This window comes from Galendromus occidentalis, unplaced genomic scaffold (genome assembly GCF_000255335.2).
Source record: "Galendromus occidentalis unplaced genomic scaffold, Mocc_1.1 scf7180000075389, whole genome shotgun sequence".
Lineage (NCBI taxonomy): Eukaryota > Metazoa > Arthropoda > Arachnida > Mesostigmata > Phytoseiidae > Galendromus > Galendromus occidentalis.
The window spans coordinates 19,475-41,706 of NW_003803379.1; the positions used below are offsets into that span (position 1 = coordinate 19,475).

Below are 22,232 nucleotides of genomic sequence, written 5' to 3' on the forward strand. Positions count from 1 at the left end.
AGCCCAGAAATATCGCCCTTCGGTTTTCCCGAGACTCCGTCAGGCGCAGGAGTACGAGTTGTTTGCATTCCTTCTTCGGAAAGTACGCTCACTTGGTTCAAAGATGGCCGTGAATTACGACATGGTGACGATGGAGTCGTTATACAAGAATATCAGGGTATGCTTGTGTTGTCGATCGGAAGCGTGGACTCGAAAAACTCAGGCAACTACACATGCACCGGGAAGAATCAAGACGGAGTTGGGAGCTTCAGTGCGTCTCTTTTCGTTCCTGATCCACCGCGATGGGAACATAAGCCCGAGAACCGCGTTGTCATTTCACAAAACTCTAAACCAAAAACACTCGTGTGCGAAGCGTCAGGGTTGCCGGAACCGCGCATCAGCTGGACGAAAAACGGAGGTATTCGATCGCCATACAATATAGGTAGTCTGACTGGCATACGTAGGTGGAAAGGGTTGTGAGAGGTGCGACGTGCGACCGAGTTTCGGATTTCAAGTGGACATTGGATCCGGGAACAAGCTGGTACTACACACAAAGGATCGTAACAGCTCTGGTTCATACGCTTGCCGAGCTTCGAACAAGTATGGGAGCATTGATCATCGTTTCTCAGTGTCCATATTCTGTAAGTTTGCGCGGTGAAGCGCGTACTGAATCCTCCTTGGATCTTTTCTGCTCACTTAGTTAGTTCATGGCGGCTGTATGGCACCACATGCATCGCTCCTTAAAATTCATGTGTGCTTGTGCTCGGAGCTGGCTCCAAGCGTGGGGAGATTTCCATATTCCCGACCCGTTCTCGTAGCCCCGAGCAAATACTTTCGGGACCGTCCGACGGGCGCTGCCATCGAGGAAAGCCAGACTTCTAGCCGTCTCTGCGGCTCACCTCGGGCGGGATATTGCCCCGGACAGACTTCGAGCAGCCGTTCTAGCTCAGACATCGGGGCAATTTGGACAGTGTTCCATAGAACATCCCCGATCCTAAGCGCTCCAGATACACTGTTACACGGTGACCGTGAGTCTGTCTAGTGACTAGACTCTAGTGTCTCGCTGGAAAGTCCACGTTGAGGTCGATCGAACGAGAAGCCTCTCAGTTCATAGGAACATGTTCGACTATCCTAATGATAGCAAGTCCAGGCGTTCCAAAATGCCGCGAAAGCGATAGTTCCTGAAATGGCCGACGGATGGCGCCACCTGTATCATACGATCACGGCGCTAATGATGAATCAAGCGCCATGTTGATTTCGACAGACGCATCACTGAAAGAGATCCCGTCGGGTCATGTTGTTTGCTTTGATAGTCTACGGAATCATCGGAAAATGCTCGGGCCTTGCAGGTATGTTTCTCCGATGCGATGCACAATCTTGGAAGGTCCCTCGAAATTTTTAACTGCGTGGCCATCGAGACAATGTTGCTTCTAGGAGGGCCGGAAATTTCCCCGTTCGGGTTTCCCGGAGCAGCTTCAGGAGCCGAAGTCCGGGTTGTTTGCGTACCTTCAATCAAGAGCACACTTGTGTGGCTCAAAGACGGACGAGAGCTTCGCGACGGCGACGACGGTGTGGATATTCAAGATATCCAAGGCATGCTAGTGCTGAGAATCGGGAGAGTGTCTCCGAAAAACTCGGGCAACTATACCTGTAGAGGAACGAGTCCGAGTGGCGTTGGAAGCTTCAGCGCTTTCCTTTCTGTTCCCCACCCACCGCAGTGGACGAACGTGCCTGAAGAACGCGTAATCGTTCCCAGACGCTCGGAACCCATAGCGCTATCATGCGAGGCATCCGGATCACCGCGCCCGGAAATCTCTTGGATGAAAGAAGGAGGTATTTCGTTAAGAGTCCTCGCGCCAAGACTATTCGTAGCAGGCTCGAGCGAGGAGATGTGATACTCACCCGAATTATTATCATCCTAGTTCTCGTAGGATCGGGGAACGAACTGCTGATTCGAACGAAGAACCGGAACAGTTCCGGTCCTTACGCTTGTCGAGCCGTGAACAACTACGGGAGCATCGATCATCGTTTCACAGTCTCCATATTCTGTGAGTGCGCGAAAGGGTCTCCTCGAGCTTGGCTCATTGCCGATCTCCCGATAGTCGGCACTCGGCACCACATGTCTTTCGATGAACTCTCGTCGGCACTGAGCCGACTTGTGATCACCCGATCACTCCTTAGGTACACTATCAGTATGCTGCGTCTATACCATCAATTAATATCGATCTAAACAGGTTAGAATTCTTATAATTAGCTTCATGTCCCGTCGCACTGCTTCCGATGAGTTGCTCCGATATCGACGGAATCCTCGAGTTCGCTATCACATGAGCGCCTCGGATCCCTAAAACTTTAGTCATGAACCCCCTCATGGCAGTTCCAAGAGATAACCGGGAGCGTGAGTTCTGGGGGTGAGAAAGTTTCAATTTCCATCACGGCCGTTCTACAGAATACGACGATTTAGATACTGCGAGAGAGAATCAAACCGCTCTCGAGAGATTCCCCTGAGAAGCTCTATCTGATCGCGCTCTTGATCTAGGGGAGCATAGACACCCTCCGGCCCAAAGGGTCTCGATTTTCCAATGCATCAAGGCGATCATCTATTCAAGGAAAACTGCTCGTCCGCGAGACGTTTTCGACCGGACAGGAAATCCGTGCCCTGTGCCATATTCGAATTTGAAAGCTGCCGCTCTCACTGCAGCTTCTGCATATGGCCTTTGGATGGCGCCACGGGTACCGAGAAAATCGCTCTAGAGAAAATCGCCCAGGACGCCATGTTGAATACAAACGACTAATGAGAGTCAGTGAGTGAGTTGCGGTCATGTTGCTTCTCCTGTTGGTTTGCCGACTTATAGGGTCACACTTCGTCCTCGCAGGTATGGATGAAGCCGAGTCGAGTGTCTTGAAGAGAGATTCTTGATTCTCTTATTTGACGCCATAGCCCTACTCGATGTGAATATTTCTAGGGATACCGAAAATTTCCCCCTTCGGCTTCTCGGAGACGACAGTCGGAGCCGAAGTCAGAATAGCTTGCATTTCTTCTGCAAAAAGTGCGCTCGCGTGGTTGGTCGACGGTCGCGAGATACGCGACGGCCATGACGGTGTGCACATCAGCGACGTACAGGGTATGCTCGTTCTGACGATACGCGACTTACGCCCGGAGCACTCTGGCAACTATACCTGCACCGGATCGAACACTGAAGGCGTCGGCAGCTTCAGCGCTCCGTTGTTGGTGCCTTATCCTCCTCGATGGGAGGAAACGCCGAACGAACACGTCGTAGTGGCGAGAACATCCAAGACGAAAACTCTGAAGTGTTCAGCGCTCGGCTCTCCTGAACCACAAGTTACTTGGTTCAAGAATGGAGGTAAACTCAATCGATTCATTCGCGGATTCGTAATCTCGGAGCGAGGCTCTATTCGTAGACTGTAGTCTTACCGTGATCTCTGACTTGTTTAAGCACTCATCCATGCTGGAAATAACTTGTCGTTCCGGATCGACAGCAATGACGTATCCGGTTCCTACGTTTGTCGAGCGTCCAATGAACATGGAACCATCGACCGCGAATTCCGAGTGTCGGTTTTCCGTAAGCGTAAACCATTCGATGGTTTTGCATACCTGATGGATGATTTTGAAAAGGCCGCCGCCAAGTGTGTTTCCGCACATGGCCGATACATGGCGCCACATGTATCACCGGAGACGGGCATAAAGACCTCTGTCTATGACGCCATGTTTGGATTCAGATATTGGTGTCAGGTTGAACCCTTGAATATAAGTTGTGTGGCACGGAATGGGGTTAAGAACAATCGTGCTCTCCATCATCGTGCTCGTTCCCCAAAAATGTCATGCAGGTATTTTCACGCAATTTCTTGGACAATCTTCCCGCATCGCTGGAGCGTGGGACGCTCATGAGCGACTATCTGCGAGCTTATGAGGTGTTTTTCAGGCACTCCGAAAATCGTCCCATTCTCTTTCGCCGAATCTACGGCCGGCGGCGAAACGAAGGTAGTCTGCGTTTCCATGGGGCGTAACAGCTTCTCGTGGACGAAAGATGGGGACTATCTCGCTGACGGCTCCGGGGATTTCCACATCCAGGAGCTTCAGGGGATGTCAGTGTTGACCATACAGAATCTGAGACCCGAACACTCCGGTAGCTACACATGCACTGCTCGAAATGTTGAAGGGAGCAGCAACTATACAGCTACCTTAGAAATCGCGTCCCCGCCAATGTGGGTCGAAGTGCCCGCAGATATGAGACTACCCGTCGGAACAATGAAAAAACTAACCTGCAATGCATCCGGTTTCCCCGAACCTCGGGTGGATTGGGTATATAACGGAGGTTCGTGCATTTTCAAAGAGATTCCGGACAGGGAGGGAGCAAGCAGGTTGAACCTCCCATACGAATTTTGGATTCCAGATATCATATGGACAGGTCATCTTTTTCAAATCAGCATGATCTCTAGAGCCAACGGCGGGTCGTATATGTGCAGGGCAGAAAACATTCATGGTACCATAAGTCACAACTTTCTTCTCACGACATTCCGTGAGTTCGCGCTCTCATGTTCAGAGAAATGGAAGCTGCATTGGAGTCCGATGGATGGCTCCAGGCATCGCGTGATGAGAATGGGATGGAAATTCCGAGAACGTACCTAGGTAGCTCATGGTAGCGGGTCACAGCTCTCTTCTCCTTAAATCCTGCAAGAGAGGATTCGAATTTCGTGATGATGCCGCTGCGGATTTGAACCCGACTGGCTCACCTGGTGGAGCTTCTCCGCTCAGCAGTCTCCTGATTCTCACTTCGCCGAGAGCTAGGCAATCGGCTCATTGCCGACTGGGCATCCCGATGTTCGAGCTCGGAGCAGAAATCTCTTTGAGAAAAAGCCCTTGCGGAAACCGTCACGCTATCCCGATGAACTTCACTCTCACCAGAAGTCGTTCGGCCGAGCAACTCGCTAGATGGAGATTCATTGAGGGAACCAGGTTCGGAATCTAATAAGCCACCTCGTCCTTAAAAAGCTCCCCCATTCGTGACCGTGTTCTATCTGATGGAATCGAAATGCCCGCTTTCCGAGGGTGATACTTGAAATGGCCGATGGGTGGCGCCACATGTACCGCTAACAGGGCGAACCTCGTGAAGCAAGTCGCCATGTTGGCAGCGTCCAGCTCGGAGCCTATAATCTGTATTCGTATGCAGAGGGGGAAATTTCGTCTAGAACGATGGAAGTCGGTGTTGTGATCATCTGCTTGCTGTTATCGGCGATAGAGGGTATGTAACCAATATGGACGGAGACGGAGCTCTTCTTTGGGATCGATCACGCCCGAGGATCACCCTTGATTCCGATCCTTGCAGGGAAACCTCCCATTTCCCCCTTCGCTTTCCCTGATAGCGTAACGATCGGGAGTCCCGTCAAAGCAACGTGCGTCTCAGGATCTAATGTCCGTCTGGAATGGCTCAAAGACGGGCGACCGCTACCAAATGGGCATGGAATCGAAATCAGAGATGTTGAAGGCATTTTAATATTATTGATAGCCCGAGCGCGACCCGAACATTCCGGAAACTATACCTGCATCGCGAAGACTCCCAAGGGATTCAACTCCTACACTTCATTGTTGAACGTCGCTGCTCCCCCGGAATGGCTGACGGTCCCAAAAGCTACATTAGTATACGACAGACAGGGTCCGAAAGAATTGACGTGCGATGCTTCAGGCTTCCCTGTGCCCAACATAACATGGGTTTCGGAAGAAGGTGGGGGCCGTCACCTCATTGCAATTTTTCCGGAGGATATTCGCACAAGTTTCAAGAATCCCGATCATTGCAGAGATCTTGCACTCCGGGAAACACTACGTCTTCGAGGGAGACCATAAACAGCGAAGGAGGAAGTATTCTTGCATAGCCAAGAATTTACACGGGACGATACAGCATGATTTTGAGCTTTCTCTCTTCTGTGAGTTCTTCCATTGTGGAATCCATAGTCCATAGAACCGCTGGGAGTCTCGTTCGAGAATAAGGGATGGCACCACATGTATTTCCGTTCAAAAATTTTTGGAGACTCCCGTATCGATCTGGACACTGGTGTTTCGAAGCGATACCCGTCTCCAGAATGCTGTGTGAATAGTTCCTCGGCAGATATTGTACGACAATATCCGGAGAAAGCGGTGCACGGGCCTATTTATGTCACCGGTCTCCGACCTTCGGTAGGGGCCTCGACGGATGTTGAGCGTCTCGAATCGAAAAGAGCGCCGTGCTCGTAGTTACATGGGATGGCCGGTGAATGGCGCCACATGTATCAGGAAGAAGTTTGGGTCGAGAAGCCAAATCCATCCTGAAGGCTGCCATTTTTGTTTGAAAACAGAGTGTCAGAAAGGATCATGATCCGCTGGTTCGCTCGAGCTCTATTTCTCGCCACGCTTGGCTTCGCCGAAGCAGGTATGAATCCGATATGCACATTCACGCTGAACACGGAGACAACAGTCTTCAGGTCTGCGAATCTTGGCCTAAAATTGTGGATGCTTTTAGGCTCGCTCCCGATAACGCCCTTCAGCTTCCCCGAGAGGAATATCGTCGGATCCCAAGTCAAAATAACTTGTTTTGCTGGAGGAGGTGGGAAGCTGAGTTGGCTCAGAGACGGAGTATATTTGAAAGACGGCTCGGACGATTTGACCGTGCAGTACTTCGATGGACTCTTAATTCTGTCGATCGACTCCGTGCAGCCGAAGCACGCAGGGAACTATACGTGCCTCGCTCAGGGACCGGACGGTAGCAGCAGTAGTCACAGCTCTTACTTGGCCATTTCTGCACCCCCTGAGTGGATTTCGGTCCCGGGAGATCTCGTGATCACGAAGTGGTCGAGTGATCAAGAACTGGAGTGCCGAGCTTCAGGTCATCCCCGGCCAAACATCACTTGGGCGAAAGGAGACGGTCAGTTGATTATTTCAATTAGTTTCGATGATGTTTTCCGACGATGAGTCTCAAGGATGTATCGGTGATTTGCAGAACCTTTTCATTACGGAACCGTTGTGAGACTAGATGGAACTGCGGGGCAAGGTCCCTACTCTTGCGAGGCGACCAATCGCCATGGAAGTATCAAACATGACTTTAAAGTCTCCGTGTCCAGTGAGTTTTTAGTCGCGAAATGTATTTAACTCGCCGAATGGCTCAAACTTGCCGCCTATCCCGAGTAGTTTGGGAAAATGGACGACGGATGGCGCCACGTGTACTGAGTCAATGATGGGAAGCTGCGGAGGTCGCCATGTTTTCTAAACCAAGCCGTATTAGTAATATCTGATCGAGAACCATGCGGTGGTGTGAAGTCTCATGGTCAGTCATTTGTTTCTGGCTTTGCGCGGAATCTACGAGTTCTGGTACGTGACGCCTCCTGCTTTCGAGCGAACATCAAGGATCCTATCTCGAAGCTCAATCGGAGCCAGAGTGCGATGTTGAGGCTTATTCTAGGGAAGCCCCCGATATCTCCTTTCGCGTTCCCCGATATCGTGTCGATCGGCGCATCGGTTAAAGCAACATGCGTTTCGGAGTCTCAGAGCGTGCTGCAGTGGTTCAAAGACGGAACGCCGCTGAAATCTAGGACCGAAGGTATCGACATCAAAGATTTCGAAGGCATCCTAGCGTTGATAATCAACAAGGCGCAGCCAAATCATGCCGGGAACTACACCTGCCTTGCCCGCAATAGGGAACGATCGAATTCGTTCAGTGCATTGTTGAGGGTCGCGGTTCCCCCATCATGGATTTCAATCCCCAAGAACGCCACGCTCGGTGACGTCATGAGCGGTAGGGGATTCATTTGTGAAGCTTCAGGATACCCGGAGCCGAAAGTTCGGTGGTTTGCGGAGGGGAAAGGTAAAATTAGCTGAAGCTTTGTCGTGGCGCAGAGGAGAGACGAGATCTATCTTGACGCGAATTCTCTCGCCGTAGAGGTTTTTTCCGGAAAGCGATTCGTCCCTCTGAAGTCTTCGCGTTCTAAGCCTCTGGAATATACCTGTGAGGCGGAAAATGCCTACGGAAGAATTCAGCACAGCTTCGATATCGACGCTTCCTGTAAGTTGTAAGGCCTTGCTGGATTATTGATTCCAGCGAGTTCCATGAGATTCTACATACATTCGGGGATCTGTGCTGTAATGATTCGCGACTCGGAAAGAGTCAAGACCGATGGATGGCACCGGTCGTTCTATGTTGATTCATCGTAAACCAGGGTCTCCGGACGGTCGTGGGGCGGAGGTCAGCGAGCCCAGATTTCCGAAGTTGACCTCGCCGTGGCCTAAAGTTGGGAAGAAATTGTCTTGGAAATCAAAGTGTCCTCAACGTATTGGAAATGTACGAGATCCCGTATGCCTCCTGGTTTTCTGGCACGTGCTTTTCATGTGGCCAGATATAGGCCGCGTATCACTTAGCCGCGGCCCGCAGTGTACTGACCACTGGTTCGGGGTATCGGCAGGCTATATCGAATCGAGCGACGCTTCCGAGTTAGCCCATGGCTCTCGAAGCGGGTGGGTCGCAGTTTATATTCGTGAAACTTTCTTGCGTCAATTCGATCGTGGATCACAAACGGCAACGCGTAGGAACAACTCAATATGCATACTACCTAAGCCATGAAGTGGAATTTCGAGTACGCCGCCGCTTCTCGAACATCGGCAAATGGCCGACGGATGGCGCCACCGGTATCGCGGCTCCGGCTAGCTCTTGAACACGAGCGGCGCCATGTTGGCATCCATTGCATTGAGAATGAGCTGAGCTCGGTGTCTGCATCATGTGGTGGTTCTCGATACCCTTCATTATTCTGTACTCGACTCAATTCTCAAGAGCAGGTAGATATTCGACGGATTTCACCTTTCCCATCTGACGGTGTATGAGGCATCCCTTCACTTATCGCGACAACTCTATAGCGAGGCTCTTTCAGGAGTCCCGTCGATATCGCCATTCGGCTTCCCCGACCGGAATGAGGTGGGGAGCGAAGTCAAAGCTACGTGCATATCGAATGGCGCGAAGACTTTGACGTTATACAAGGACGGCTCTCTCTTGCGGAGTGGCGTAGACGGAGTTGAGATCAAACGCATAGAGGGTATCCTGGTTCTCGCAATCGGCTCTGTCGACGTGAGGAATATCGGGAACTACACCTGCCAGGCTGAAAATACGGACGGAGTGAACTCCGTGAGTGCCTTTCTGAACGTCGCAGCTCCTCCGAGGTGGATTTCCAAGCCTCTGGGAAAAATCATTGTGTCAACAGCGACTGAGCAAGGCCTCCTATGTGAAGCCTCGGGTCACCCTAGACCCCACGTATCATGGATCTACAACGGAATCGTAATCCATCGCGGTGTTCATCTACCTTTCGGCAAGAAAGTAAAACGTCAGCCTGGCGCTTACATTTGCGTAGCTGAGAATCAGCACGGGAATATCAGTCAAGTCGCTCATGTATCGATTCAAAGTGAGTTTTGTCGGTCCCGGGAGGAACGATTGGAAACGCCTAGTTGTCATTCGAATCGTTCGATGGTAGATAATTGTGGTCTGCCAGCTTCGGCAAGCGAGGGAGTTTGCGATGTGACATTCGAAAAGAACCGCCCGAGCGAGAACCTATAGGAATGGCCGGTGGATGGCGCCACTAGTATCGGAGAAAACGAATTGACTCAAAGCTGGCTGACTAGCTTCGGCATGGGAAACGCCATTTTTGATCTGGATCCCGAGTCCCCTCTGTCCTGAGGACATGTCTCCGAATAGAGCATTCGGTTTGATGATGGTTTCGATGATTCGAATGATTGCCTCAGGTACGTGAGCTCGCGACATACACCATACCATTCGGAAAGGGGAGTAAAGCCGATATGGACGTCGAGTTTCTCTGCTGAGCGGCAATCTTGGTTGTGGTATTTCAGAGAAGCCATCCATAACTCCCTTCGGATTCCCCGATAGGACGAGCGCGGGCAGTTTGATCAAAATCTTCTGCTATTCAAGTGACGCCGAGCGGCTCCTGTGGCTGAAAGATGGGACTCCGCTCCAAGATGGCTCCGAGGGCGTGGAATTGAAAACCTTTGAGGATTCCCTCATTCTCATCATATCACGCGTTCAGCCTGAGAATTCAGGCAACTACACCTGCATCGCTGAGAATCGAGACGGGCAGAGCTCCCACAGCGCCGCTCTGTTCGTTCCCTCGGCGCCGGAATGGAAAAAACGGCCTCCGGATCGGAAGATAGTGTCTTCGAAGGAAAGTGTCGGTATTCAGTGTGAGGCTTCGGGATACCCTCAACCCGTGGTCGAATGGCTCAAGGACGGGCAACGATTCCGAACGGGTATTCAAATTGAACTGCAATTCGATGCCCACAGCCAGAGGAGTGTGGCAGGGACCTACTCTTGCATCGCGAGCAACGATTACGGTCGAATCCAACACGACGTACAAGTATCCATCGAATGTGAGACATGGTGACTTTTCAAGAATTGCGCGTCTGGGGACTTTGAAGCAAATGGCCGGTGGATGGCGCCACATGTACCGCTCCGATGGGAAGTTTTCCAAGTTGTAACAGAGCGGTGGTAATCGCCATATTTGTTTCTCGATGCCGATTTATCGAGAGACATGTCTTGTGGCATGGAATATCTGATGTTGGTCGTCGCAGTAGAAGTGGTTTACGCAGGTTGGTTGGTTTCCGCTTTATGAGCGTTCTCGCGACAAAATTCTCGCATGGCCGGCCGATGGATGCCAATATCGACCTCCCGTTTCGGAATCGTTCTAGGGAAGCCTGTCATCACCCCGTTTGGATTCCCAGAAACGAGCGCCGTGGGTAGCGTGGTGAAGGCGACATGTTTCTCGAGCAATGCCGACACGTCGATGTGGTTGAAAGATGGAACGGAGCTCAGGAGCGGCACGGATGGAGTGGAAATCGAGAATTTCAAGGGAGTCCTCCTCCTCTCGGTCGGGAGCGTTCAGCCCGAGCATTCCGGGAACTACACATGTAGGGCGAGGAATCGTGACGGATACAGTAGTTGGACTGCGGCTCTAATTGTACCGTCGATACCGCGATGGAAAAGGAGACCTCCGGATCGAGTCATTCTATCTGCGGCGAATGCTTCAGAAATCCGCTGCGAGGCTTCGGGTTATCCGCCGCCGCAGATAACCTGGCTCAGAGACGGAGACGCGTTCCAGGACGGGGATACGCTACTGCTCGGCAGGATCGACGGTTCCGCAAGAGGGACATACGCTTGCATCGCAAGTAATGCGAACGGGCGCATTGCGCAAGAAATCGCGGTTTCCGTCCAGAGTAAGCTCAGAGAGTAGTCGGATTCGAAGTTTTGCGGGGGACAGCACGATGCTGTAAATGGCCGATGGATGGCGCCACGGGTACTTCGGTTTCAACCCTGAAGTTTATCTCGGACTTCGCGACGGCGGCCATGTTTCTCATCGTTCGAACTTGACCAGGAAGATGCTGCTGCATATATTTGGAGTGTTTTTGATCCTGTTTGCACCTCAGGCGTGCTTGTCAGGTTTGTGTCGATGCGTCTGGGGACGAGACTATCAAGAATGATGCAGAATGCGGCGCATAGATCGGAACGCGTCGGAACTGATCGCGCTTTTTCCAGGCGTGCCCTCAATATCCCCTTTCGTCTTCCCGGAGAAAAATTCGGTGGGGAGTCTGATCAAAGTCACATGTTTCTCCGCTCAAGCCCAGTCTCTGACGTGGTTCAAAGACGGGAGACGACTCGTCAGCGGAATTGGGGGGGTCGATCTGAAAGACGTCGAAGGTGTTCTTCTCCTGGTCATTCAGAATGTGCAACCGGAGAATTCTGGCAACTATACATGCGTTGCCCGAAATCAGCACGGTACCGCGAATTACAGTGCCCTTCTAAACGTGACGGCTCCCCCGAAATTTCGGAACATTCTCAAAGACAGAACTATCACATCTCCGGATGAGTTCAGTCTGGAATGCGACGCCTATGGCTTCCCAGAACCAGAAATCACCTGGCGTAAAGATGGGAAAATCCTCAAAAGATCGAGACTCCTCACTTTCGGAGGGGACCTTCGATCGCCAGCCGGGCGGTACAGCTGCTCAGCAACCAATGAATATGGGTCAATCGAGCAAAGTTTCACCATATCGGTATCAAGTAAGACAGTTCCACATTGAATTGACGCGCTCATTTTGACTTTACCTCAAACGGCCGGAGGGTGGCGCCACATGGACCGTTGTTCCTGGGGGGAAATCTCATAAATCGCAGCCATATTGATGCGAATCAAAACACTTGAACATTGTTGGACCTCTGAGTGGAGAAAATGCATTTTATGATTCATGTGCTCATGCTTAACTTCTATCTACGGAGGACTCGGGCAGGTCAGTGGCCCGAATTCACTTCGATCCGACATGTTTCCCGTTCAGATTCAGTGTGGAAGAACGATCATGAAAATGACTTTCCTCCTTTTTGTCAGCTCCCCCTACGGTCGCCCCATTCTCGTTTCCCTCTGACGTCCCCGTCGGAACGAAAATCAAAGTCATGTGCTCTTCCCTCGAGGAAAGTTCTCTCTCGTGGAGGAAGGACGGCCAGAACATTCAGAATGGAATCGACCCCAGTATTCGCCTGCAGCACGTCCAAGATGTGTTATTGCTATTCATAACTGAGGTACGGTTGAAACACGTCGGCAACTACACGTGCTCAGCGCGGAATCGTCTCGGCGTCTCCGAATTCAGCGCGTTCCTCTCGGTCGCCTCCCCTCCTGTGTGGAAAGTGAAACCCTCCGACCTGAACGCGAGCAAAATCGGTCAAGTCGCTGTCTGTGAAGCTGAGGGTTATCCGCCACCCCAAGTGGTTTGGCTCAGAAACGGAGGTTGGTCTTTGAATTACTCCCGAGTGGTCACGAGTGGCATCCCGCCTCCACGGTACCAACTGGAAGACGGAATGAATGAACTGGATCATATTTCCTCTCGTTCCGAGCGGTCGTTGAGCAGAGCAAAATCGAATTTACAGAAGTCGTACGCAACGGCTCAGAGCTCATCTTGACGGATCTGAGCTCGCGGATTGCAGGGACGTATACGTGTAACGCGAAAAACCGATACGGATCCCTGAGTCATGACGTGGAGATTTCGATGACCTGTAAGCATACCAGGATGAGAAGCAAGAGACGTTGCTTTCGAAACGGTGGATTCAATTCAAGCGGCCGATATGTGGCGCCACAGGCATTGCTGGACGATTTCATGCCGGGGGCTCAGATAGTGTGCTTGCACAGACCTGAATTTCCGTTGACGATGGGGCTCCCTGCCCTGATCGATGATTCGGATAATTTTCATATTTCGATTCGACAATAACTAACCCCAAGCTCAAGAATGATCATCGTATTCCGAAAGATAATTAGGCAGAATTTGTCCCATAATGACTGATTTTGAGCTGATCGCTTCTGTAGATAAAGAGGTAGGCTTTTGGCTATGACATCATTTGTCTGATTTGAATGTGATGGTGAAACGTGCATTCATGAAAGGAAGGATTTGACCGAGCGAGCGGGCTTGCCATCGGATGCCGGTAGAGGCTCTCCACCCTGAATCGCGAAAACTGGGAGCGGTGGTAAGTGCGTAGTTTCACAGTCCAAATACAGCGAATCGCAAGCTGAGAGCATGATGGGAGGAAACACGGTGACCGAAACTTCATTCCTTCCAGGCAGCGATCAGTCAGTCCCGCTCTCGCAGGGAGGGGTTGGAGACTGGAGACGACGCGACGCGTGCGGTGTTCCATGCAAATAGGCCTTATGATAAGAGTTTCGTTTTCCTTCGTCGGTCTCTACTCGCCGTTTCGGGTGTACGCACCGTTCACGATTCCTCGCAGCTGGAATCTCTGTTTAGTTAGGGTGCTTATGCAATGCGCTATTTCGAGTGCGTTTGAACAAAGCTCGCGCGCTCTCACGGATGACCCTCGAGTGACTATTATCCCACAACCTCAGAAACACACTCCATTTTATCTGACGCCGGCGATTGGCGTTGAAGAGGTGTCTTATTCTTCCCCGTCGAGCGCACAGTGATAAAAGCGCTGTCTGCCTCTGTGTTCCAAACACTGGCATTATTCGCAAAAGCTCGCCTCCTTGTACCGGTGGCTCCACACTCTGTGCTTTTCAAGAAACTCACAAAAGTTGGCTTTCCTTAATTCGCGTGTGTTGTACTTCATGGAGCCACTTGTCCTATTCGGGCTCTGGACTTGAGGATCGCTGCTCCCCGATTGTCACGAGTCGGCTTGTCAGTGCTCAACGATGACAGCCTTTCTGTGCGTTTTTTTCCTAGTTTCCGTGGGATTGCCCCCAGTGAAAGGTTGGTACCTTTGTCCCTCCATGGTGCAGCAAATCAGCTCCGCAGGGGGAGATTTCTAATTCTGTGCCATTGCAGCGTCCGCGCCGCGAATCCAACCCTTCACCGTTCCTGAGAATCTATCAGTCAACGATTCTCTCAGTTTGTTTTGCGCGATTACGTCCGGTGCTAAGCCTGTGACGTTTTCGTGGAAGATGAACGGACGTGCCGTCATTGGTGACAGTGTGACTCAGAGCAACGATCGCATTTCTGTGCTGGAAATCAACCCTGTGACCATCGATAGCAATGGGAACTACTCGTGCGTTGTCCAGAACAGATTCGGCAGAGATGAATACACAGCGGCAGTCGCCGTGAAAGGTGAGTTTCCAATCTTCCCTGGATAGAGGAAATCTCCGCTCTGTCACCGTCGCCTTCGGAGGGGATATTCTGTCAATCTCCACCTTTCTCCGATTCGAGAACTTCACCGAGACTCTGCTTGAGGAATACTTCCGAGAATCGCGTCCTTCGCAAATCTCTGCTCTATCTCAATGTCCATGAGGGACGATCAATCGTGCGTTGACTATGCCAGCCGTAGATGCAGCAGAGTTCAGGTTCAGCGGTGGTTCAACCATTTTTGGCTAATGGGTGTAGCGGCCTCCCTGAATCGGTCCGAATGTAAACAAACAGTCATCTCAGCTCCGAACGATCTGACAGCTCAGACGACATCGGCCGAGGCGAACGGGGAGCACAATGGAACAGCCAGAGGAATGAAACAGATTCCTCTAGACGCTGCCAGAATAAACGCGAGCAAGCCCAGTAACCTATTGAATTATTTATGAGCGTGACGCTTCTTCTCTCTCCCTCGGCTGATGACCCGAAAACGACTCCGTTCCCCCGGAAAGCATTCGAGAACGAATTTCAGCCGCACCTGCGAAGAAATCGACTATTCGGACCACCTCGAGTTTTCGGTTGAGCTTCATTAGGCCTCAACTTGAGGCTCCTTCATAAAGTAATTGGTGATCGAATCCTTTTCAGTTGCTCCTTTCTGGTCGAGATCTGACATGCCTGCCGAACTGTCTGTCAACGTCTCGTCTGGTTCGCCGTTGGAAACAATCTGTTTGGCGAAGGGCAACCCGGTACCCTCGATCTCTCTGTACAAGTGCGGTCAAAACAGGATATCGGTACTTTCCGGTAAGTTCGATTCGAGACCCAATTTTTTTTCTTTTTCTTCGGACCATGTGGACTCGTCTGAGGAGCAAGTTCTCTGTTGCAGATGTCGACGTCCACTGCCGACCCGTGAGAGGTGTGGATTCGGATGGAAAATACACTTGCGTCGCGAAAAACGAGATTGGATACGTCCTCCATTCTTTCAGGCTGAAAACAAGAGGTGTTACGCTGTTAAATAAAATCGGCTTATTCGGGGTGGGGGCTTTCTTTCTGAGAATGACTCATGGAACGGCAAGACTCTCTCCGATGTACATGTGGTGCCATCTATCGGCGACTCTGAAGCTTCATGGCGGCTAGATAGCTATCTCATGTTAGATACTGCATGCTCCCCCGCAAGCGATCCCCGCCCGCGGGCATGTAGCGTGCTGGGACCGCTTCTCAAAATTACGAGGCGACATATCTAATCGAATTTCACAATTCAGTGCCACCGAAATTTGAGGAGAAGCATTCGGTAGTCACTGCTCGCAAGGGAGAAAACGTGAAGCTCACTTGCGAACCACAGGGCGACACGCCGCTTCACATCAAGTGGTCGAAAGGGAATCGCATCATCAACAAGAAACCCAATGACAGGTCAGTGGCTGACTTTCTCTTGCTCATCTCACCGGAACCTCAGACCGACGCGCTGGCCCCCTGTCGAATACGCCTCATTGAGGGGAAAAGCATATCCCAGGGTTGCTCGTTGCTCCCAATGGCGGACTGGGAAAAAGCGGTGGCATACGGAGGGGAAAGGTCTGGGTTCTCACGCCTCGAGGATCAATGAGTCGAGGGTCACACTTGGATACTCCACGATTGTTCGAGGTTTCCACAAGCATCGGAATTCTGCCCAGTTCAAGAGGCGATGAGATCGCTCCTCATCAGTCCAGAGGAGCGGTCGCGCTCGAAGAGGATCGTTCGTCGAGGCGGTGCTCGCGAGATACGGCCGGGGGCAGTTCTTCTGAATTAGCGGAGATGGAAATCAAAGTAATTAAATCATTGGTGAAAAATGAGGGTGGGACCAACGTGATGGTCAGAAATCGGGGGGTCCAGCCGTGGGGTGCGCAATTCCCACCTTGGGATGCTGCCACCCAATCTTCATCGTCAACGATAGAAGGATTGAAGCTAGATCTTCCGGGACCCTCATCCCGAATAGTCCCCGGGCAGTTTGACGAGTGTACCAGAGATTGAGGGGAAAAATGAGGGGGATTCCAGCCGGATCCAGCAGGGATCCGGGAATACGGGTATACTCGTGAACCATTCGGAATCAGGTTCCGATTACAGCCTAAAGATGGCCGCTTTCAATCGAGCCAAATCGAGCAAATTCTCGAAAAAAAAGAATCGAAGAAAGCGAGGCTCCGTTGCAGTCTCGGGAGCAGGCTTTCGTTCCGAAATGCTCACATGCTACCGAGCTTGGTCGGTCGGTTTCCCTCCCCCATGTCCTGAGAGGCAAGGGGAGAGTGCGATCGGCCTGGCTGATGCTTCACCCCGGGAGCCACTCTCGTCTCGACAAGGAGGTAGAAGCAGACCCTGGGAGCGCTTCGAATCGAGGAGCGGCGGTACAGAAAAACACACGGACACACAGAGGACAACGCCCTCAGAATGATTGTTGTGATTTTTTCGCGAGTTGAGGTCGCTAGAGGAGGCGATTTCGAGTCTCGTTCGCTCTGGGTTGCAGGCACGAGATCTATGAAACCTACCAGGATCAGAGCATGAAATCAGAGCTATTCATCAGCAACACCGATCGGAATGACGGAGCGATATACACCTGTCTGGCTGAGAACGAGCACGGCCACGACGAACGGACCATAAAACTGCTGATCATCGGTGAGTTATTCAGGAAATTCCTCTCTTTCCTGCTCTATTTCGACGCGAGTCGATCCTGAAGTGACGCCTCATTCTTCCCGTTCGTGCAGAGGTTCCCCAACCACCTCGAGACATCAAAGTTCCGGAGACATGGAGTCGATCCGCGAGCATAAGCTGGACCCCTCCGTATTCCGGCAACTCTCCGATAACAAAATACACGGTTCAGTACTGGCGGGTGTCCACTTCGCATCGATTGGAAGAAATGGAAGTGAAGGGTACGCAGAACTCCGTGTTGCTGCAAGATCTCAAGCCAGGCATCGCGTATCAGGTCAGCATCGTGGCCGATAATGCGGTCGGGAGCAGCCAGCCTTCGAGTGCGATTAATTTCACCACGAGCGAAGAAGGTACGTCGATGAATCTCAAGTTTTCGCTATGAGTTCCGCCTGAACTCGCTTGTTCAATTCTGCTTCCGGAAACTCGTCTGGAGAAGATAGATCGATGATGAAGCGGACTTTCAGAACCGAGTGCGGCTCCAACGGATTTCCACGTGGAGCCTAAGGGACCGCATACGATTCGGGTGTCCTGGAAACCGCCGCCGCGTGATGAATGGAACGGCGAACTGCGCGGTTACTACATCGGCTACAAACCCTCGGGCCACGGGCCATACTCGTTCAAAACGGCTGATTACAAAGAAAATTCGACCAACGAGTTCTTCTTGACGGGGCTGCAAAAAGGAACAGAATACAGGTAAGATCCATCTCTCCCCCTCTCACCGAAAACGTGAGGGATCTTTTTCCTCAACATCGATCAACAACTAGAAGACTTCTCCGACTTTCAGTGTTGTGGCAAAAGCGTCCAACGGAGCCGGAGTTGGAATTCAAACCCATGACCTCCATGTGAAAACTCTCGACGGAGACATTCCACCTCCCCCTCGGGTATGGACTTCCGGGAAACCGGACGCATTCTACGCAGAGACTGTCTCTTTTTCGGAAGAAATCCCTCTGATTCGATTCTCGTTGACGGCCTGCTACTGATGATTTTATTCTTGTACAGAATGGGTTCCACTATTATCGATTTTTTTCCTGATATAACCTTGTGTTCCTTCCAGGTGTTCGTCGGAGCCACAGGAACCAGCAGCATCACAGTTCAATGGGTCCAGCAATACCAGAGCAACATACGATCGTATATAGTATTCTACAGGCCGGACTCTGACCTGAACCTGGGCTGGCGAGAAGTTCAATTGGATAATCGGGCCTCTCAATTCACTCTCCAGCAACTCCTTTCCGGCAAGTTTCCCCTCGCTGTTTCTGTAGTCTTTTCGCGACTCAGTCGCGGTACGTGCGACAGGATTTCCATTGACTGACCAGATTTCTGTCTCCGGCACTGCAGGGACTCTGTATCAAATTTACGTGAGCGCCACGAACGATTTCGGCATCGGTGATCCCTCGGAAATCATTTCGACTCGAACACAGAAATCATTCTCCTCGGACGTATCGAAGATTCTCACGAATGCAATCTTCGGAGACGCCAACTCCCCCGCATACCTCAATATGTTTGTCTTGATCCCGGTTCTTGCTTCGCTGGTCACAATCGTTGTAGTGATCATCGTGACTTGGGTGTGTCTTCACAGAATCAAAGCGAGACACGCACGGTCGATGCTCGCTGGACAGGTACGTTTTCCATTGATCGATATCCGATCCTGATCTGGGGCGTCGGATCGAAGGATCATTTCCAGCAAGGGATCCGTCAATCTCTAAGATCTATTTCGAACCGCTCAGGCGATTCCGATGGATCCGAAGACTTACATGACGATAGCTCGATCTCGAATGGCGTCGATGGATGGGAATTGTGATCCTCCAAGTAAGCTGTTCCTTGTGCCAATGGGTTCAACCTATTCGAGCTCGTCCTCCGCGGGCTCGTCTGCACCATCGCCTCTTTGGGGCCCGCTGTCGATGAGAGCGCCTTTAATCCCAAAGACACGGGGGCCGCTTCCCCCAACACCCGACGACAACATACCGAGCATGAATGTTCACCAGGGTTTGTTTTGTTCGCCTACCAGAATTTTCATTTCTCCCGAATCCTCCCGGAGCCCAGCAAGCGTAGAGCAAACCTATACGATTTTCTCCCCTTGCGTACTCCCGAGCGGCGAGCGCATGCGCAATCGATATACTATTCGATCACTCGCCGATGAACTAACCGTCCGATTGTTCAGTGCAAACCGTCGTCCGCACGTTGCCGGTCGGATGTGCGGCGCAAACATTGGATGGCAAACAACTCGTAGGACCCCAGCAGACCCCCAAACAAATTCCACAGCCTGAGTACGGACAAAGGTACGTCACCCTACATCCCGATCGGGTCTAAGCCGACGTCGACAACATGATGACTTGAACTGAGGGAATCAGGGGGAAGAAAATGAAAATATTCAAAAAGTAAGTGGATGAATGAATGCCGCTTGATTTATTACTGATTGAATCGAACTTCATCTCATTGAGTGATTGACTGACTGGTTGGTTTGAAATGAGTTTGACTTAACGGCATGGATGCATCGAAAATCGACGGACACTCCTCGAATATTGTGCTAGTCCTAACACCGTGAGTTGGAGAAAATCGCGTGAAACTCTGAGAAAGGAAAGCGTGCGAGAAGTGAGGCATGGATGGTTTTGTGCGATTGGAGCGCTGGATAAGAGACTCATGAAAGCATTCAAGGTCGCGATGAGCGGCGAGAGCGGGACTGTCCAGTGTATGATAATCTCTCGTCTCAGCTCCGGCGAATTCGTCCGTTCCTGATACCGATTTTGCATTCAGATATGTGGACATACAACAACCCCCGCCGCTACCGCCAGACCATCCCGTCGGACCTCCACCAAATCTTATCCAATTGGATGACATCGAGGCGCTCAAGAGACAAAACGTCAATGAGGAGATGAAAACCTTCCTGATGAACCATAATGGCTTGCCCGGCTTGCAGATACAGCAGGCTCAACAGGTTTGTGAGTATCTGTTTCATGTGAGAGTTTCGGAAAAAAATTCTCCACTGTCATAGGTCTCCTGTTCTGCCTGATCGCGCGTGTCGGTGTCTCCCGTCGAGATTCTCAACCTGGCACTTCGGTTACTTTACAGAAAGTTGCGTTATAGTTTCCTCCAACTATTCAATTCGTGATGTACGTACACTACACGGCTACACGGTACGTACACTACACGGCTACACGGTGTGAAGCAGCAGTCGGTGATAGCACAGTGCACTTGAGCCAAATTCTGTCGTGCGTCGGTCCTTGGTACGTGGCTAAGGAGTTTGTGCGACGCATGTCAGTTCGGGGGAGCTAAATCCTCACGACACAGCTATTTTTGAATCCAGGAGCCGAAGGAATCTTCAGGATCGTGTTCAGCTCCTCTGGTGTCTCGGAATCCCTCGTTAGTGTCTCGGATAGTCACCGTGAAAGTTCCTCCCCTGACGTCTCCTGTCATAAGCTCAGACGGTGCTGCGGAAGACGTCGAGACGCCCTCCGCTTCATCATATTCCTCGTCAGACTCGCTGCACATCTACGACGCTGCCGAGGAAGATTGAGCATCCCGAGCTCATCCAATCATTTACTCCGTACCGTATTCTGGTCAACCATCGACGCTAAGAAGCACCGAGAAAAAAGAGATATCGCAATGTGAGTTTCTAGGGTGCAAATGACCCGCCGAAGTTCCAGTCACACGCGCCTCTTTCCACCGGTAAGCAATGAATGCGAGCGCGAAGCGTTTCAATGTCGAGCGGTATCCCAAATATAGTGAATGATTGAGAGAGTCTTAGCATGAGCGTCGCTGAGTGATGAATGAGGTGGAACTAGCGGTCGACCACACAATCTCGATGAACAAAGAGGAAATACCTAGTCTCGAAATCCCTGGATGAGTGGTGTAGTTAGGTCTGGAAGGTGCTTATGGTCGAACGGACTCTTCCGAGATCCGGTCGCCCGAGTGAACGATCGTGAGAGCGCGCGGAAAATTTCCGGAAAAAAGTCCTTGTTATCAACTGTGGAATGGGAGTGGAGCTTCCGGGAGAGTCAAGAATCGGAACTGTATTGGAATACTGTGAGGATCTCCCAACAGTTGAGGTAGAGATTTTACTCCCTCGGTATTCAGACCCCTCGATAGGACGACAGCGAATCGGTTCAATGAGCAGTGAGACGTTACGAAAAGAGGCCGAATATTCCAAACTAAAGGACTCCCGTATGGACGCGAGAAATTTCGGTATCTCTTCTTCAATTGTGAATATTGTAAAAACATCTTTTACAGACATCGATCCCGGAATATTATACTCTTCTGCTCAGAAATACCCAAGATATCGTGTAGATAATAGTGCGCCGTATTATAATTAATTTATTTATGGGATGATAATCTCTTATATGGGTAGTGACGAGTTGGGCAGCTTCCGTCTAGTCATCAGAGAAGCTTTTATCCATGAAGATCTCTGCTTTCTGTCATTGACATCCAAACGGGAGATTCCGGAGACCAGGCAAGAGTCTGACATTGAGAGTTTCTGAAAACGATACACTGACCGCGAGCGGCATCATTGATGATCTCTCTGGAACGATTCTGATACCAATAGAGTTCCCTGGAATTCAGTGTGTCATTGCTAGATTTTTGAATCATTCATAGGTAAGGGGGACGGATATTAATAAACCGGATGTAAGTTGAAGCTCATCCTCTCGTTCTCAATGTCTATGAATCGTAGTTTTCTCAACTCAACGCTACCCATTATTCGGGTACAGCAGGAATTACTCTCATCATATCGCCGGAATCGTCGCTCAGAGCAACGGGAGGAGCATCGACAGCTTCCGGCACGAGGAAACATGGATGAGGAAGCCCTGAATGGCAGGGAACTGCGTGATTGCCTTGAGCGAGGTCAGGAAAGGGAACATGCAAAAGATACGCAAGATATCCCTTAAACGGAAGTTTCCGCCATCTATCAACGGATGATTCTCCTGAGTAACCCCGCTTCGCCGGAGCCTCACAT

At 51.1% G+C, this 22,232-nt stretch overlaps 2 protein-coding genes across 2 annotated transcripts; both read left to right on the forward strand.

The window, feature by feature from the left end:
- Window positions 1–3,764: 3,764 nt before the first annotated feature.
- Window positions 3,765–7,843, forward strand: LOC114828428 (hemicentin-1-like). The gene is made up of 5 exons (XM_029112573.1): window positions 3,765–3,825; window positions 3,921–4,313; window positions 5,325–5,720; window positions 6,492–6,893; window positions 7,428–7,843. The coding sequence occupies exons 1-5, from the start codon at window positions 3,765–3,767 to the stop codon at window positions 7,841–7,843; spliced, it is 1,668 nt and encodes a 555-aa protein (XP_028968406.1).
- An 893-nt stretch (window positions 7,844–8,736) lies between these two features.
- LOC100905797 (Down syndrome cell adhesion molecule-like protein 1 homolog) lies at window positions 8,737–21,013 on the forward strand. Its single transcript, XM_029112599.1, has 20 exons — window positions 8,737–8,794; window positions 8,887–9,411; window positions 9,854–10,387; window positions 10,523–10,606; window positions 10,706–11,230; window positions 11,550–12,071; window positions 12,391–12,786; window positions 12,984–13,052; window positions 15,877–16,024; window positions 17,106–17,254; window positions 17,344–17,637; window positions 17,752–17,980; window positions 18,072–18,168; window positions 18,342–18,519; window positions 18,623–18,903; window positions 19,012–19,093; window positions 19,446–19,563; window positions 20,039–20,223; window positions 20,354–20,418; window positions 20,589–21,013. Coding segments are annotated over exons 1-19 (4,476 nt in total). The 3' UTR covers window positions 20,356–20,418; window positions 20,589–21,013.
- The last annotated feature ends 1,219 nt before the right edge of the window (window positions 21,014–22,232 follow it).

What these genes read in the sequence shown, in the direction of transcription:
- LOC114828428 (XM_029112573.1), top strand. Translation starts at nt 3,765, where the DNA reads ATGGGGTTAAGAACAATCGTGCTCTCCATCATCGTGCTCGTTCCCCAA. An exon ending in TCCCCAAAAATGTCATGCAG is followed by an intron (nt 3,826 to 3,920) that starts GTATTTTCACGC and finishes GGTGTTTTTCAG; the next exon opens with GCACTCCGAAAATCGTCCCA. An exon ending in CACTTGGGCGAAAGGAGACG is followed by an intron (nt 6,894 to 7,427) that starts GTCAGTTGATTA and finishes GGCTTATTCTAG; the next exon opens with GGAAGCCCCCGATATCTCCT.
- LOC100905797 (XM_029112599.1), top strand. Translation starts at nt 8,737, where the DNA reads ATGTGGTGGTTCTCGATACCCTTCATTATTCTGTACTCGACTCAATTC. An exon ending in TTTCACCATATCGGTATCAA is followed by an intron (nt 12,072 to 12,390) that starts GTAAGACAGTTC and finishes CCTTTTTGTCAG; the next exon opens with CTCCCCCTACGGTCGCCCCA. An exon ending in AACAAGAAACCCAATGACAG is followed by an intron (nt 16,025 to 17,105) that starts GTCAGTGGCTGA and finishes TCTGGGTTGCAG; the next exon opens with GCACGAGATCTATGAAACCT.